Raw genomic sequence first — 19,493 nt, 5'->3', positions numbered from 1 at the left:
AAGCACTGTTTTAGATTAACCACAATAAAAAGCCAAGGCTGCCCAGTCAAATAGAAGACAACTGGAGATAAATGTATCAAAGTTTATATCTCCATTTTAAACTGAATCATAAAACAAAACAGCCCTGGAGCAAGTTTTCTGTTGGATTTGGACTGCTTTACACTCAAACAGCTCAGCCATTTTTTACATTATACAAAGCTGTATTTTTGTTTTAGCTCCGTACTTACCCACTTATAATTTATAAAGCGGGCCCAGTATGTCAGGCAACCCGATTCTATTGTATATACCGTATCTGTGAAACATACTAAAATACTTTCTTAATGCAAACCTTGCTCCACAAAATGGGTAGTGTCTTTCAGGAGGCATAGTTAAAATCTGAAGTTTATCATATGATTTGCATACTATGGGGTGTTCAGCTGGCATACCCGGTAGCAAGTAGGTGAAGAATATGCAGGAGTGGGTGGAAAATGCCCAGGTAACCAAAGCAATGCATTCTATAATATTCAGATGAACTACTATACAAAAATTCTATTGGTTTACATATCAGGAAATAACAATTATGTAAATGCAACATCAGATGAACCGCACACACAAGATATTATACTGTGTCATGATTTATTCAACGCAAATATATACACACACACATTCTGGTCTTTACTGAGCGACACAGGAATATTCTCAGAACATTCATTGTGGGTTAAAACTGCCCTGTGTTTACATGTTAGGACTACAAAATTGTTAATATATGATCTTAGTTTTTCAAGATGCATTACTGTCTTGTACAAGCATATGGTCACTCTCTCTAGAGTTCTCACTATTGATATCAGCAGCGGAAGCGCTACAGACTTATTCCAGCAAGTACAGATGTCATGGAAGGATCTTAAGCTCAATACATATTTAAGTGATTATGTTGGAGAAGAAAAGCAACTTCATTTTAACAACATAACATTTTGTTCATCATTGACGCTCAACAAATTTTTTTAGGCATCTTACCTGGGGTTCATCATCAGACGACGGAAAAAGTAGGTCCATGTTATGTAGTCCATGGCATCTTGCTTCGATGTTATGGTTCCAGCTGCAATCTCGGCGTTTAAGTGATCAGACAGCACCTCCAACAAACTGCAGGTACCACAGACATACAAAAAATGAGTAAAAATTAAAAAATACATAGTATTGTCGAAGTTTGAAAAGTGCTAAAAAAATTATAAAGGCAATACATTTCCTGGCTTTACTTTGACATCATCTTTGGCCATCACCTAACTCTTACAGCTTTGTAGCTATCGATGTCCAAACTTCCATAAAGATATGAGCTTGCACCGTTCAGATTTACATCTACACACAATTAGAACTTCTCCTTTTCCCCAGATCCAATATTTGCCTTCAAATGTTGCTATATCATTATTTGGCTTATTTACACAAAGCTTTAGTTGAGCTTTAGTAAAATGAACTGAAATAAATTGTTTCTTTACATGATGCTTTCTTCCTTTTTATTATTTTATCCCACACTTTGGTGGAAGCTGATTTGTCAGGGTGGTTTGACGGGCAAGGAATTAAATTGAAATGCAATTTATTAATCTCATGTTGCCTCAGAACGCTCCTCATTTTAAAACAATTTATCTTCTAAATAAGATGACCTAAACAGGCACCACACACTTTATTTACAGTTTGCAAGGAAGTCTGAATCATCTCAGTGTTTTAATTATGCATTGTAATGGGTCACCATGAAGACTCTTCCAGGAGAAACTCTCCAGTACTGGTCCTTCATAATGGATAATTCAAGTCAATAAAATGCTTCTTCTTACCTAATCTCCCCCACAACTCACAGATTAGTGAACAAATCCTAGAACTTCGCATTCCTTGCTGGTTTAATAATGCCCATTTATTTTTGGCAGCACACTCCCAATGATCATACTTACAACCGTATCACACAAAACACAACAGCCACCTCCACATGTCCTGAATGATGGAGGGCATAGCGGCCTGGGTAATATTTTCATTAACCTACCTGGATTCTACTGGGAAAGGCTCATACAGAAATTTCTTGTAAAAATCTTTCTTGATATCGTGTACTAAGATAACAGCTTTCCCTTGATCATCAAACTGAGGCCTACCAGCCCGTCCCATCATCTGCAATACATCTAAACAGGAGGAGAAAAAAAGGCGTAATTTATTCCAAGTGGCTAACTTGACTGCGTTATCAAATGCATAAGAAGCAGGAACCTAACAGTTTATATCCATATGAGGTTTATTGCCGTTACAGGCCACAGCTGCATAAATCTTCCTTTATCCTGCTGTCATGTGAAAACCCTTAAATAAGCAAAAGAGCTTACCGATATGATACTTAACATCTACTGAACACAAAACAAAGTTCTCAATTCCAGTTATGGTTTAACACTGAAATATCTGTAGGTTGCAGCTTCAGACTGTATTCTCAAGTCTTCAAGGTCACAACAGTATAACAGAATCAACATGTTAGGGGATTTTCTCTTAACTTGCCCTTTTAAACAGATATATGTAACTAGTAGACAGTAAATAGCTCTCCCAAGTTGCGTTGTATCGCTTTACTAGTGTCTGTCCACATTGTTTTTTTCTGTATGCTATGTTGCCCTCTGTTTAAAAACGCTCAACAACACTGCATATTGTACCTGTAATTGGATAATCCACATAACGCCTTGTTTTCCCGTCATAAAATTCCGTTCCTTTAACAATTACTAAGTGAGCGGGGAAATTCACACCCCAAGCAAGTGTACTGGTCGCAATAAGAACCTGTAAAATAAATTGAATGGAAGAATGCTTACTTTAAGCAGAAACGCAGGTATTTGGCAAAGCATTATGGCAGAATGAGATCTGTTATTGTTATAAGATAGCTCACTTGGATTTTACAGTTGACAAACAGCTCCTCCACAGTTCTTCGATCTCTCTCTTGCAAGCCTGCATGGTGCATGCCAATCCCAAAAGCAAGGGTCAGTTTCAGGTTTGAATCCTTAATAGTTCCAATGATGTCATTCATCTGAAGCAAATAAATTATATATAAATATATATATATATATATATATATATATATATATACACACACATCTATATCTATATAGTGCTTTCTATAGAACTACACAGAGCCTATTTTGACGACAAGCTCACAACATATTTTGAATTACTGATTTTATTTATAAAATTTAATAGAGGATTGATACAAACTATGGATGAAAGCCAAAGACATAATTGATTACGTTGTGCAGTCTTTAAAACATGTTGTATTTCAAATCATGTACCAATGCTTTCTTTTTTTTTTTATAAAGGAATCACAGATGAGACGTCAGTAGGCAATGATGGGCTGCAATCAATAACAGTAGCATTCATATATTTATATACACAATACAGAAAAATAATACACATTGCATAAAATAAAAATTGCATAAAATAAAAATTACCAGCCAACACTCTTTACAAACTGTGCCTTATACAAGCATACAAGTCATATTAAGTGTGTCCTTGTTACAGGTATATTTTGATTGCAAGGTGTTTTAAGAAACTGGTTTATTCATGCCATAGTAAGTCATCTACAATAACCTCAGCTATAATTAAAAAAAATCATACATTTAGGAGTTAAAGAAGCCAAACCAGCGAGCAAAAACTTTTCAAATCATTATATCAAATATAAATCTCATCATGAAAGCAGAAACCCAGAACACTAAATTTGGAAGGCTAACAATTTACAGAGAACAGTACATTATTAGTTGTGTCTCAGCGTTACTTTTTTAAGGGTTTTTATTTTCTAAACCAGTGGTTTCTTCTTCTGAATTGGATGCAACTGAGTTTGTTTATGGCATCCAATTATGGGATGACTACATGTTCATCACAATCCATTTATCTCATTTAAGTGCCGTGTTGACTTGTGAGAAATAACATTTTAAATCCTCATTACTATGATAAATGGTGTGGCGTGGCTGTACAGAGCTAAGGACCAGTCAACCCATTAAAGGGTTCAATCTGTTAATAACAACAAGTTATTTTGTCATCAAGTAAAAAAAGAGTATGGTGGACAGAGTTGCAAAGTTAGCATTGCTGACCTTCTCAATTAAGCAATCTGAACTCACTGGATTAAACTTGTTTTTCAGTTTTAAATATCATATCATTGAAAGGAAAAAAACATATGAAGTTAATTTAGCATCCCACTACTTTCATGACAGTGAAAAATGCTCTCTCTCCAATAACATGTTCTCTCTAGTGTTTCTCATTACCTGAATTTAATCTGTTTGCAAAAAAGTTTATTTATTCAAATAATTTATTATGATCAGCTGTTTCTATTTCCTTTAAAAAAAAAACTTGGTTGAAACGTTGTCCACGTGCACGTGCACGTGCACTTGCAAGACACAAGAGACACAGGAATGACAGAATGCAACATGCTAAACTCATTTGCAGGCTATTTCTGGATCCTAGACATCTCTTCCACTTTGTTGCCTCTTCGTTTTGTCCAACAGCATACATTATTGCAGTCAGCCACTAGGAAAGAGTGGTCGAGTAACAAATTAGTGGTGATTTTGTTTCCTGCTCCATGCGAGCCGTGCCCTGCGGTGTAGTTGTGTCCTGCTAAGATAAGTCATTTAGCTGAGGAGAAGGAAAGAACCTTTAACAGAAGAATGCTCTAATATACTGTCAAGCTAGCAGCTGGAAGCCCTGGTCACTTCTTGCTGACCTCCCTCGAAACTCTCACACAAATCATTTCAGCAAACAAAACTATTTTACCTATCGGCACAAATCCTGTAGCTTACAGCTCTAAGCATGAAGCAGGATTAGGATGACACTGTTTACCCTTTTGTCTGATGTCTTTTTCTGCTAGGAGATGGTGGTCATTGATGTTTGTAGACAAGGGAAGAGGTGAAAACGTACCCCTCCCTCTGGAGTTATCACAGAAGCAATGTTAGATGGAAGCAGAGAGGTAAAAAACCGAGGTGACCTGAACTGAAAGGAAGAGTTCAATTTGGTGTAAAACTACTTGTGGCTATCAATTTTGTATAGTACAAAAAATCTGTATATTCGTGATGCCCCATCCCCTCTAGATTGTAAGCAGGGCCCTCCTTCCCTAATGTATCGGGGTTGTCTTAGTCTATCAATTCTAGTTTTGTCATACCTTTATGTATGGACATATGTACTGTAAGGAGCCCCGGGTTAACCTGTTGGGGACTATATAAAAAAAGATAATAAGTGTATAAAATCTTCTTGGTGCTTCTGTGTACATGTCTGTCCATCCATTCATCACCATTAGTGTATACGTGTTTAGCGTCCTTCAATATGTATACGTGGGAGTTGACAGGAGAGTTGTACATTTCACAACCCAGTGAGCTTCTCCTGTAAGAAGGTCAGCATTAGCCCTGCATAATGCATAGGTTATGTGGGAGATTTCTTAAAAAGGGTGAGCTGACCATTTCTTGCTGAAGAAGTTCAGTTGGGTGTTTGCCCTTGGCAGTGTATAGTGATATCAGGGAGACAATTTATTTACCTTTCCTGCAAACTCCACCGTTAGTAAACAGACCCCAACAAATAAGGCAAAAGATAACCAATACTAAGTAGTTCTTGCCCAGTATTAAAAACTGCCCCATTATTTACTTATCACCAATCCTAACCACGGCATGGTGAAATGTTAGTGCCATATCACCAATAATGTCTCTGTTAGTAAAGCTCATGGGTACGGTCAGTAATATTGGATCCCCAAGGTGCTTGGGTTGTTAATTTGCCTTTTGGAATAATTGAAGTGTTACTACAGCAGCTACGATCGGCACTTTCCAGATTAGGAATGCACACATAAAATCAGCCGCATGAGTTATATATTAGCAAGGCAGAGAATATCACACAAATCTCTACACCTCGGGCAACACTTAACCGCTAAGTGGTTCACACACACATCTACCAGAAATTATGACATCTGTCTCGTGAGAGCGTATAAACTCGGAGAAAACACAAGCAAGATCACACCAAAGTGGGGGCTATTGTCATGTGCTTCCATAAAAATAGAAGGAATCTATCGTGTACGGACATTGCACTAAATTACTTGCGCTGGCAAAAAAAAAGAACTTTCATAACAGAATACAGATTTTGATGGTTGTCAAACGCATGTTTTATTGTACAGCTAGAGAGAAAAATAGGTTTACATAAGGATTCCCCTTTCTTCTTAGGATGTTAATAAAAACAAACCTTCTTACATGACAAATTCAATCTTCTTCAGAGCACAGTAGTGATAATTGCCCCTTCGCCGTGCATGTGTAAAGCGCCGCACTATGTCCGTATGGGGGAGATACGTACTTTGTGGTCTGTTAAATTTATTGGCGCTCAAAAAGGCTTTAGCGGAAAAGGCGCAATTCCATCTGAGTAGATACATTAAGCCTTGCCTGAAAAACATTTCAGTCTGGGTATAATTCAGGGAGATGATGACACTGCTGGCTCCATAAGAAAAGAAATGGCCAGATTGGCCAAGAACGAGCCAACAGATTGTGCAGCCCGGTTCTGTCCCTTTGAGTGTGATATATTGTTTCAAGATGCTAAAACCCCATGCTTTTTTCAGAGCATATTTACAGGGCTTTTTTTTCCCTCTTTTCTTTTCACAGCACCCTCATTATTAGCGTTCTAGTTTTCAAGGCATCAGACTCCGACCATATGCTGCTGAATAATGCCCCTCAACTGTCTGCGGTGCCCAGCTTCAGGCGGCTGTGCCAAACACACGGCCATAAACGTTATGAAGTCTTTTAGGAAGACATTTACTGACATCACATCTGCTACAGATGTTTAGCGAAGTAAACATTTCTGATAATGAAGGGTTTTTGTTTACGAGGCCGTTTGTTTCCCAGAAATAAAAAGTGCTCTTTTGAGAGGAGGCATGTCGGACTGCAAAGTAAACTGAATAAAAGGAGGGGCGGAGGGCGTAAAATAAAATAAATATTTTAACTGAGCTGCTGTAGTACATCGGGTACTTAGTAAGGTGGCATTATTTGTTTCGCAGCCTGTCATTGGTATGGCTAATGGAGAAACATAAAAAAACAATTATACAGGTCATTTAATGAATGCTGTAAAGGACAATGTGGGAAACAAAACATTCAGACTTTTATGGGAAACACTCGTGGGAATATAAATAAAGAAGCTATTGCGAGAAGACTGAAAAGAGAGAGAGAGAGAAATCCTCCATCAACCTTTCCAAAGATATTTTTTTTATTAAAAAAATAAATAAAAATAAAATGGAAAAAAAAGAAAAATAAGCAGTATATTCTCCAGATGTACACCTTCCTTATTTTGGGGCACCACAGCACTGGATGACTTTATCTTTGAAATTTGGAGAAGCCATTAATGTTATTATGCAAACTCAATAGGATTACATTTTTAGGTACTTCCAGCTTTGTATGATAAGATTGTCTGGGTAATATGCCTTCTTGTATATGATTTGTATAACATTGTTGTTGTATTAAACTCACTAATGTGAACCTTCCTTTAACGAAGGTGTGATGTCACATAAATGAATTCCACTTTAGATGGGAAATGCCTCATTTCTTGCACAATGTTTTAGCTGATGAGCCAATGATGTGTCCATTTTGTTTTCTAACCTGGGTGCAATGGGCATACATACACACAGGTGTCAGTATATATTGAATTAAACAGGTATTATAATACCAAAGGCCTTAAAAATAAAATTACACAATAACTTATTTACAAATGTCACCAATGGTATCAGTGGTGCTTGCACTGATGGACACATTTGCTCATAACAGAACAATACGTAAAGACAAACAATACATCACGTATTCTCTCAGGAAACATCCTAGAGAGAAAAAAAGTACTGAATGGAATATAAAAGGGATCATTAGGTACACTGCATCAGCATTTCTAATATTAAATATGGAAATTAGAATTTTACCTCTCTTTCATCCATATTAAGCCATTGTTTGGGGTCGTTCTCAGTTGCTAAGAATGCAATCAAATCTAAGGCAGTGAGTCGAGTTTGACGCCTCGATGACACAAAGATGAGTATAGGCTTTGCGGGTGAATGGCTTCTTATAGCTGTGGAAAGCCAAAAGTTTGCAGGTTAGATGAGACTTTTCAGCCTACTTTACTATGCTTTGTGACACGATAATTCTCCTTTTTCCACCCTTTAACTTTTACAACACACCCTCAAGTTCAGCTACTTCTCTTTTATTAAAAAGGATATAGCAGGGTGTATCTATTAAATCTCGGTATGTTTTGTTGACACAACCATATACCATTTAGGCTTTCCTTATTTGAACACTTTCAAAATTGTGTACGTCCTTCTGAAGCCACCGTGTCCAGAACTGGGCACACAGTTTTATATGAGGTCACATGTGTGATCTATAAAGCCGCATTATAGTGCACCTGCTACAGATACCTCTTCCTATACAACCTAGCACCCTACTAGCTACAACCAAAAACCTAGATCCTGTTAACTTGAAGGACACAAAGTAAATTGTAATCCCAAAGTTATATAAATATCAGAATAATCATTCCCTATTAAACACATTGGCCACTTATAGGGTAGGAACTTGGCTTAGTTAATACCCACTTGGCCATCATATGGATTAATAATACAGTTAGTGTGGTTTGAGGACATATAAGTATACAAAACTCTTGTTAAGCTGAAATTCAAAGAATAAAAAAAAAAAAAAAGTTATTTCATCTGGAGTATCTAAAAAAATAATGTGTGTTTATATATATATATATATATATATATATATATACACATCATCTAATAGCGGATGTATTTGCTGCTTACACAATAATGTCTTATTAACAGTTTATCATTATGTGGGGGCGAACAAACATTTATTTCACACACTGACTTGGCTTCTGATATAGCTGCATTTATGTTTGCAAAAACCAAGGCATTAAATACAGAGATTCTAGCAATCCTATCACGATAGTTGAATTATAGGTGTTTGCAGCTTTCCACTGCAAATGAGTTTGTGGAAATAGCCAAAATACATCATCATTATACTCGTGCAGAGTCTTATAGTATCTGAAAAGAGAAAAATCTAATGGCTTCTCGTTCTCTAAAGAACAGGTGTGATTAAACAGCAAGACTGATTTATTGTTCATTAGAGGGTCTTTTTTACATAGCATGTCTGTAGCCTATAAATAATTTAAATAGTGAAGACCAGCCTAAAATCCCCATCAATACATTTGTTCTGTCAGAGGGTTAATTAGAAAAGATAAATAACCATTTTACTATTAACTACAGGTCTTGATGTAAATTGTATTCAGTACTCTGTCTGTATGATAAATATCACCTGAACGCTCAAAGGGGGAACTCAAACGCAAAAGCTTATTACTAGTATTACGCTTAAAAAATAAAAATAAAAAAGGGTTTGAAATATGGTTTGGTTTTCTGTATTAAAAATATTAGTTTTTAAAAGCATTTTTATAAATTGCATATTAGCCACGCATTCTTGCTCTGTTATTGTAGCCCAATTAACAGCCCAACTCCTTATTCTACTGCCGGTGCTAAATAAGAGAAGGTCTCAGGGTCCCTCTGACACATGAAGGTCCATAGGTAAAGTACTTCATTAGATAGGTAGGACTTCATTGATTGATTTCATAAAGAATCAACTCGGTGTGATGTTTAAGCAGGGAACACCACAGCCGCTTACAATAGTGACCCACGGGTCTGCAGACAAAAGGGATTTATTGGCACAAAATGAAACTACATTGTCGCATGCAGCTTTGTACTTAATCTTCAAACAAAAATATAAAATGTATTGACCCCCCCCCCCCCCCCCACAATCAACAGTCCTCCAGGAATCTTCCTTTAGGATTATATTATATTTGGTTACTGCATTATCAAAATGACGATTAGAGTAATAAATGAGACATTTTGGGAATGGTATCGGCACACATTCGCCGTGTAAGGTTTCGCCATTAGAAAAAGACATTTGCATTTAAACAAATAATATTGGTTTTCTTGCTTACCCTGAAACGCAGGCTTGTTCATGCTGGCCATTCGGGGACAGTAATGTTGTCCTGGGAAACCCTGAATGTGAACCTCTAGAGGAACTGGACGCACAGATGGTCGAAAGTTAAAGAGGCCCATCTACCATGTGGAAAGAAATTGTTACATTACATTATTATCGAACGCATCATTACATTTTATTTACAGAGCATCATTATATTCCATAGCACTATTACAATGAAGGACGTTTACTAAATGAACAATATACAACATGAAAACAAAAAATGACTTATTAATACAGTACTGCAAGTAAGCAATCCAACAATAGCTTTTAGCTAAGAGAACAAGTAAAACTGGTGCTGTAGAGCTGTGTTTCAGTTTACACTATGAAAGTTCATCCCCAGTGTGCTTCTTCTTCAGGAAGAGCTTGGTTGGCCATGTATAGCGTGTAGTTAAATCAGTGATATTCTTTTTTAAAGTCTACATTATACATGGCCTTCTCAGCCCTTCACGCTGGAGGACCTCTCAGGCCCCTCATAATGAATACGGAAGTGAGAGAGATATAACCACAATTATCCAGCAAACTCTCCTTCCGATTCACTCTTTAGTAAATGGACTCCAGTGCCTCATCGGATTCTAGAAAACCTGAAAATGATTTTACTGACCTGTCCAATCCCCAACCAGTCAGCCAGGTCTCTAGCATTAGCAAGAGCTGTGGACAGGCCGACCACTCTTACGGTTCTTTCGGTGTGGGAAGAAATAAAATTTGTTCTTGACACAATTACTTCTAGTACAGGACCTCTCTCATCCCCTAGGCAAAACAGAAACAAAGACACAATGGAGAATGGTTGAGTATTTGCTTTGAAAACCCACCAATGACATGGAGTAAAAGACTTAATTGAGCCACAAGGTTTTTTACCAAGCAAGTGTATTTCATCTATAACGAGGATGGAAACCTTCTGTACGTAGCTTCTATTTTGCCAGCTTCTACTGACTCCGTCCCATTTCTCTGGGGTAGTGACTATAAGATCAGCTTCTGCAATAGCCCTCATGTCAGGTGTGACATCTCCTGTAAGCTCTACAACTCTGTCAACACAAAAAGGTTATTCGATGAATATTAAGTAAATAGGGTACATGTAAAGGAACACCGAGGTAATTATAATGAATATAGTCAGCCGTATCTATAAACGGAGTACCTTGGCACTGCAAACATTTAAATACATGTCTTACCCCTTACACATCTGCTCTCACTGGCACATGCTAGGAGAGAGACAACTTGACTCTAAAAATGTGAATATACGATGTGAATATGGTTAGTATTGTGGACCCGTGCTTAAACAATCTGTGGTTTGATATATCTCTCTACAAGAGAAAAGCTATTCATTAGGAGTATATAAACAGTACTGTGTAAGTATGTAAAGAATGAACTTAAGTCATTCACAAAGACAGCTTCAGTTCACATGAGTAGGGCTTGACAAATCCCAGGTCACCATGGCAACAAGAAATCACTTCTTGGTACCTAGGGAGTACTGGCTGCATGGGCAGAGCCAAAAGGTGCAGAATGAGAGAAAGATGGCAGCATGCTCCAAGAGTAGGGATAAAAAGATAAGTCCTGACTGCTGGATTTACCTTTTTATGTCCCTGATTTTAAGGAGGCGGCGGGGTCTAGGAGTTTGTGTGTGTCTGGGTATGTCTGAGTAGTGTGTGTGTGTGTCTGGGTATATTTGCGTATGGGTATGTTTGTGAGTGCTTCTGATTATGTGTGCATCTGGGTATGTGGTTCTGGGTATGTTTGTGCTTGTGTGTTAGCGTCTGGGTGTGTGTATGAGTGAGAGTGTTGAATGAGTGGTTGTGTGAGTTTGTGCGTTAGCATCTCTAGTTGTGTTAGTGTGAGTCTCTGTGTCAGTGTGAGCACCTGGTTGTATCAATGATAGTGTTTGGCTGTGTTAGTATTGATCAATACTTAATTAAAAAGATTTTCTATTACATATATTTTGTAAGACACCTTTACTAATTGTCTTCATAAAAAGGGACATATTTGTACATTTTTATACATAATATTAAGATGTAACACATATGATGGTGGAGCATCACATTAGAAGAGGAGAGAAAAGGGGAGTTATCACTGAAGTTTGAATATATCAAACGGTTAAACTCAGTCCAAACCCGATTGGGGAAAAAACTGGTTTCTACGTTTTTTTCACTGGCTTCTAGATCCAAACAAAATGTGTCGACCCTTGCACATGAGTAACAGTCAGGGTAATTCCGTCGATTGTGCGATGTGCCAGAGTTCCAGAAGAGATCCACGCCGCAGCAAGCTTATTACACTTGAAAGTGATGGCAGAAACCGGACGCATGAGTGCTAAAGAAGCAGCAGCACACTCCAATCTGCTGGTTGGAATACTTGGCCATTCATAGCGTTCACGTAATTTCCTGGGAATGGTCACCTCCACTTCTGCAACACTGTCTCTATTTGTTCTCAGAGATATACATTAACTCTTCACATTTTACCTCTACATGAGCAATGAAGACTGATTGATGGATTTTATTTATAGTTACACATTTATAGTTGTGTGGAAGACGCTCTCATTTATATTTATTGGAAATTTTCTTTCAGTGAGCAAGATACTTACATTACATTTCTATTGAACACTGGCCAAAAGACTGACTTGGGAAATATCACCAGCTCCCTCTCTGTGTATTTTATTGCAAATTCGTTATTTTACAGAATGTATTAATTTAAATTTTAATTTGCTAAACAACTTGAGAGACCCTTTTCATCACCTGCTGATTTCTTTGATGTTGACCTGTCCATCTGCTAATAAGTTCTTTTTTTTTTTTCTATTTCTAATTTTTTTTCGATAGCAAGACCCTTGATGAAGCCAACCTGGATGTCAGTTTGTAATCACTGAATGGTATGCTTTATACATGGTACCACAACACATCACTCACTAGGATGATTGATTTAAATCAAGAACTTTCATAGAATTTGACAGCAGGTAAGCAATACTCAGCCTATCTAGTTTGCCCATTTTTGGTTCTTAGTCTTGTCTTAGATTAAGGATAGCTTTATGCACGCTGCATACATTGAAATTCCCTCACTATAGTAGCCTCTACCACTTTTTCTGGAAGGCTGTTCCAACATTTATCTATCATTAAAGTAAAAAAACATTCCATCTAAACTTCTAACCCTCTGAAATGTGATAACATTTCTGCAAGAGTGCAGAATGGGTGGAAGAATCCTGTGTGTCATTGTGTTGATGCTGAACCTAGAACTTACACATCACATATCCATAAGGTTAGAATGTAGGTTACAATATCAGTCGTTATGATAAAAAACACACAAGGTGTGTGAATTAACGAGATTAGGCCTAACAAATATATTCTTCTGCACTTTTCTGGCTAGATGCTAGGCATATTAATTTAGTGTGGCGGGGAGCTTACTTCTTTCCAAGTCTTTCTTCAATCCTTACTTTCCAATCCTCAATTCTCTCACGTACCAGGGCCTTCAGAGGCGCTATATATACTGCCTGTAACAGAAATACAGGGAAAAAAGCATGAACATTCTGTTTCATGATGGATCATAGGCACTCTGCATAAGATATATATTTCTTAGTATACCACATAAGTCCTTGCTTGAATAAAAGTAAGTTAAATAAGACCTGACATGCTAGGGTTCCCAAGAAAACCAATATTAGAATTGGTGGATTAAAACTCAGTGAATAGGTATCAACAGTATAGTTTATACTGCTAAAGGCTTAACACGCTAAGGATTATGGCTTATGTCCTATATATGTTAGAAGACAGCAAGCCCATTAATTCTAAACATAAACATGGAAATCCAAAATTTCAACAATACTTAAGATCATCATCATGGCAATAATAAAAATATACTACAGACAAAAAAAAAAATTGCAAACCTTAGATGTTGGATATTTGTTGAAGACCCTGAAGATGGCCAGCTCAGCAGCTACCGTCTTTCCAGAGCCTGTAGGAGCACCCAGTAAGACATTGGTGTCTGTGTGATAAAGTGTGTGAAAGATCTGTGTTTGAACTGGGTTGAAATGGGTAAATTTGTACAGGGATTCATATTCTTTATTTCCAAGGGCCGTGACTGGCAAAGGCTGCAAATCCAGTAATTCTACAAAATAGAATAGAAAATAAGACTCTGTGCCACGATGAAGATTGCGCTCAAACAAGCAGACATGTTTTAATGAAACATTAATGTACACCTAATTAGTAGCATCAGCTGAGACAAACATAGTGTAATGTTTACCGACACTTGTCTCATTGTTTCATTTAACATCTATCAATAATTTTATTCCATTGCATCCGCGCTCTAGAACGCTCTACTTGACAGTGCTAGAATATGTTTTGCTATGCAGAGGTCTTCTCCTACCCCTCACTCAACACCATTCTTATGATCCTTTATTTTTTCCATTACCATTCCAACATATTTATCTATTAAACATCTAGCACACTTTAATTGGGTTTAGGGAAATAGCCTTTTCATATATGTAACATTGATTTAACAAATAAATAAGTACCTGTGTGTGGAGGATGTCTTTCTGGCAAAATCAGATGTTGGAAATTTATAATGCAGACAGCCTCAGCGCCCAACCATCGATCCGATACTGCTCGGATATAGTATTGAGAAGGCAATGGTTCAAAGATGGGTATTGTGAACACCAGAAGCTGCTGTTCTTTTGTAACAACCTAAACAAATGAACAAAAAACATCAAAAAGAGTACACTTTAAATAGGCCTTGTAAACTATGCCCAGTATGGATTAATTTTACACAATGCATCAAAATACCTGTTTCTTTTGAAGGAGAAAATATTCTGAATGGTAGATGTGATCGTTAGTTGGATCTTCAACCCAAATCCACCAGGGCTCGCCAACGGTTCCATGGACCTAAGAGGAAAACATTCAGCATCAGACAGGCATTATAATAAAGGTATCAAGAAAATGGCACAACTGTCTCTATAAACCTAGTTTCATGTTTGGATATCCTAACCAGGTAACAAGTCCAGTAAGGATGAACGAAAAGCTTCAAGGTTATTTCTCCAAATTAGGTGCTGTAGTTGTGTTAATCTCACTCAAGGTGGTAAAAAGAGCACTATAATCTTTCCTAAAACAGCAAATAAGGTGTAATTACATAATGTACAAATGTTTATCTGGCAATTTGTGCGGAATTAATACAACGTTAGATTTCTAGTCTCTGACATGTTGCAGCACACAATTAAAAGCTCTGCATTCTAGAGTAACAATTAAATGTCAAATATTACCTGGAACCTACAATTTTGATGTTTAGATGTGATAAATACATGTATAAACAGCTTAGGGAAAATGATTACTTTAATTGTGAGCTAGATGCTTCCTAACAACAATTAATTTCTGTCATTTATCGAGTGGACTTAATGATTCAAAATATTAAATCAACATTTGTGGTACTTCTCTACAACAGCTACGCTGGACTTACTTATGTTTCTGAGTACATGTGAGTACAACAGTGAAGTACACGCAAGAACAGCTTAATGGATATGCCAAGTTTCTTCTAAAACTAGCAAGGGCTTTTCATGCTCTAAATTGAAACAGTTTTGCTCTCTTAATAAATCTAAACACCTTTAGATTTATAATCCAGGCAGGGCTAGAACATGCAACATAGTTGCTGGGAACAACTAGAAACGGTGGGACGCTGACCTTGTGAACAGTTTGTGTCACCACATAGTGGGTGAACAAGTAGCGCGTCATGTTATATGCATGGTTGAAAAAAGACCTACAAATCTGTGCCCTGACCTTAAGGTTAAATCCAGCAGCAGGCATTAATGAGATTTTTTTTTTGCTGCTGAGCAGGACACAATAGCGGCTGCTGTCTGAGACCGACATTATCTTTTGGAATAAATGTGCTTTCTCACTACTGTCAATTTAGAAGCTCCATTGGATACAGACCGTCCAAGAAAGACGGCTTTTCACTGTGCCAGCGAAGTTATGGGTTAAACAAGGCACCAACTACCATTGTTGCAGTGCAAAGAAACAAAAAAGATAGGTAGACGCTCCCCATGAAGGTAAAACAAGGATGGACGATTCAGGATTAGTTAGAAAAGGAAAAGACTGGAGAAGGAAAATGAAAGGAGAAATGACTGAAGGAAAACATTTCAAACATAAGAGTTAAATAGAATGTGGGAAAAGGCTGGAAAAGGAAAAGAGTGAAAGGGGGCATGGAGCTGCCGGGGGCCAGAGGAAAATTGGAATGTGGCAAAAAGCTGGACATGAAGAAAGAACTTCATCTTTGGGTTAGATGATGAATCTGGTATACTGCACTTTTTGATAATGAATATCACTGGCACACCGTATGGAGGTTTAATGCATGAAAATAAACTGCACTGTCTAGTTGTACAACATGATTTGAACCTCACTGTTTTCAATTCAATTCCCTAAGGCTTATTTTTTATGTGGATCACCATGTAGACCAAAACATAAGCCATCTTGTCTAGGATACCAACCTCCGCCTTGTTACGGATATTTGATAATTCAGTGCTAGGATCCTTCAGGCAGATGCACAAGGCAAAACATTAGTCGTACCGGTAATCCCTTTTCCTTTAGGAGTGCTTTCAAATCAAGTATTCCCAGTTCACCCAAGTTATAAACGGGTTTAGCATCCCTGTCTGACAGGTATCTTAAAACATGTTTTGATCAATTACTATATTTTTCCTATCTAAATCACCAGTAATCATGAGTAATTAAAAACCAATTAAGTAAAATGGAAACCTACTGTGACCAGAAGTCTCCAAGGAGAAGTCTCCGAACTATGACTGTAAAGAATACTAATCAAAACTGTAGCACCAACATTTACATGTATTTTTATGAAGTAATCTAACAGGGGTAGTGAGTCTATTGAGATATTAATTATGCAAATATAAACACTACATGCCACATACAATAGATGGAGCTGTAAAATGATCTCCAAATGAATATAGTACTTTAAGAAAAAAAACATTACTTGACTAAGAAAGTCCTTATTATCTATCTTTACATTAAGAACAGTGCGTGGATTATAGCTGCCAAGAGGGTACTACTAAATAATCATCTGCAAATCTCTACCCTCCCGGTGCACTTGCACTGCAAAAGGGTCGGAGGCTCTGAAAAAAGGTCTTGAAAAAATCAATGAAATTCAAACAAAACTTCGGAGGTCTTTGCTTTATTGCGTTTGTTTCGTTGGGGGTAACACCTCGTTTTTGGACATTTGTACAAATTGATGAATAGATGAGTCTAGTGAATATGGCACATTTTTGGCCTGTAGGTGTTTGGCCTTGTCTTGGCTCTGTCTGATAGTACCTGGTCGCTCCATTTGAAGTCAGGCGTTATAGTCAATCGCACTCTGAGGACCGTCCGTGTAATAGGCTGGATGGATGCTTCCATTGTAATGGATGGAATTTGATGGACGCATTGTTTCACCTTTAGCCCGATGTTCACATGGTGCAGCATGTGACCTATGGAAAGGTACATTAGGTTAAAAACGTTTGCATATACAGGAACAATAATGCAATCAGACTTGTAAATCAGCTTCTAGATGAATGCATTACAGCTTGCTTGTTTTGCAGTGTGCTGGATAAATGACTGGCTCTCTTGACCTGGCATGTTCTAATGTTTTGTAATACTTAACTTGAATTAGTACAGTGCAGCTTTAGTATTAGCAGCTATGAATAATAAGTGGTTAACCCATTCAAAGACTTCTATGCGTAAAGGTTAAAAATAGCTACTGGCATCAAACATTATACATTGCGTCTGTTTTTTTAAACAGAAATAATGTTTTAGCAGGCATGTACTTCACAGTCTGTGGCCAGTGATTTCTAAACGTTTTATGTGGCATTAACAAACTTAAGCTTAAAGAAAATGATTCCCCTTTTATTTGCACAGATTTGGGAGACTGTTACTTACAACAGTAAATATTTCATGATTTTTTAACGTACAAAATATATAATTTCTATTAAAAAAAAGTAAACATGTAAACATGTAATTTACGGTGATTGTTACCTACTAAATAATTATAGCTGTGTTGATAACTAACCATCACACAAAAAACTATGGAAATAATCATTCACTTTTATTACTATGCAAGTATATTAATAAAAACTGTCTTCAAAAGTCTATTTTTACAAATAGCGGAAACACTTAAAAAGTGTAGTTATTCAAAAAAAAAAGGAACATTGGAGTATTTAAGATTTTGAGATTGCATCTCTCTAGAGTTCAAAACACTATACCAAACATATAGTAATTCAAATTTCTTCTTGGTAAAAACATATATAAATAATAATAATAAAAAAATACATACTACATGTGGCTGCTCTTATATACAACAGTATAACAATGTAACAGAAAAACTGTCATTAAAACTATTCCTATTAATCTATTCTTCCTGAAAATGAAACACATATATATATAAATTATTTACTACTCGGATGCATTAAGCGATTGTTGGGGAGGTGGGGCAGTGCCTCCACTTATGGGATATCTGGTTGGCCAACCACAGGCATATAAACAAGCCAGGTTTTACATAAAACGTATGAATTTTAGTCCTTTTAATAAATACCAAGGTCACTACCAATATCCAAAGAAAGCAGTGATGCTTACAGATGGCAATTAAAAAAGAAACACTTTTTTGATTGTTTCTTACCAATTTCATCTTTTCTCATGTCTTTCATTTTATCAATGGTAAGCTTCTTCTCCTCCAGTTTGGTTAGCACAGAAGGTGCCAGGATAGGGAACTGCCTAAGTGGACTTGCCCAGTCCCAAAGACGCTTGTCGATGACTTTACTGAGGTTAAGAAGCTTGTATGTCATGGCAGGCCATCTTTTCCTCAAAGCTACTTCAAAAAGGGCTCTCACGATTCGAGCAGCATTCTGTGAAATATGAAATAGAGAGGTCTAGAAACTGCACATAAATGCTTTATTTTACAACAAATAATTTATATGTAACCCCAAAATTGTTTAAATTTTTAATTTAATTCTCAGATGATACATTTTAAAATCTAGAAAACAGACACTTTCTCTATAACAAAAAGAAAGAAAAAAATATATGAAAAACAGACTACACATATTAAGCCAAGATGTGACAATGGAGACAATGAGAATCGAGTTGTCAAAACACAAGACCAATAGCCTTGCATTTTGGTTAAATATTATGCCGACAGTAAACATAGATTTTTACCTGTGCCACATATCCAGAATCAGAGATAAGAGAGAAATTGTCAAGTTCTCCTCTGCCGATGTATGTCTGAAGGAGGATATTTATTTTTCCGTATCCATTCTCCACACCACCAGCAACAGGAAGTTCACAATAGCTGTTGATAAGGTGCTCTAACTCTTCGCTCTCTTCATCACGCACCTAAGAAGAGTGCATACAATTACAGGGAGAGTAAAGATATGTTTTTGACCCATTGATATACATTCAACTTATTTGCTATGAGAAGAATTAATATGTTCAGGCACAAATCAACTGACAAAGTCAAATATTTAAAGATTTGCCCTAGCTACAGTTAACCGTATCTCAA

The 19,493-nt window shown here is 36.9% G+C and overlaps 1 protein-coding gene across 1 annotated transcript in view; it reads right to left on the bottom strand.

The window, feature by feature from the left end:
- ASCC3 (activating signal cointegrator 1 complex subunit 3) overlaps window positions 1–19,493 on the bottom strand; it is a 255,188-nt gene that overhangs the window by 44,732 nt on the left and 190,963 nt on the right. The window contains exons 20-34 of the mRNA XM_053461329.1: window positions 19,151–19,327; window positions 18,618–18,843; window positions 17,279–17,433; window positions 14,756–14,854; window positions 14,488–14,656; window positions 13,861–14,081; window positions 13,385–13,470; window positions 10,860–11,026; window positions 10,606–10,751; window positions 9,961–10,081; window positions 7,898–8,040; window positions 2,873–3,010; window positions 2,646–2,766; window positions 2,006–2,138; window positions 994–1,119 (exon numbers count right to left, since the gene is read on the bottom strand). Of these exons, the coding sequence (XP_053317304.1) occupies window positions 994–1,119; window positions 2,006–2,138; window positions 2,646–2,766; window positions 2,873–3,010; window positions 7,898–8,040; window positions 9,961–10,081; window positions 10,606–10,751; window positions 10,860–11,026; window positions 13,385–13,470; window positions 13,861–14,081; window positions 14,488–14,656; window positions 14,756–14,854; window positions 17,279–17,433; window positions 18,618–18,843; window positions 19,151–19,327 (2,228 nt within the window). The remainder of the gene's footprint in view (window positions 1–993; window positions 1,120–2,005; window positions 2,139–2,645; window positions 2,767–2,872; window positions 3,011–7,897; window positions 8,041–9,960; window positions 10,082–10,605; window positions 10,752–10,859; window positions 11,027–13,384; window positions 13,471–13,860; window positions 14,082–14,487; window positions 14,657–14,755; window positions 14,855–17,278; window positions 17,434–18,617; window positions 18,844–19,150; window positions 19,328–19,493) is intronic.

This window comes from Spea bombifrons, chromosome 3 (genome assembly GCF_027358695.1).
Source record: "Spea bombifrons isolate aSpeBom1 chromosome 3, aSpeBom1.2.pri, whole genome shotgun sequence".
Taxonomy (NCBI): Eukaryota; Metazoa; Chordata; class Amphibia; order Anura; family Pelobatidae; genus Spea; species Spea bombifrons.
The sequence above is the reverse complement of the archived record's forward strand: the minus strand, read 5'-3'. Positions and strand labels throughout refer to the sequence as shown.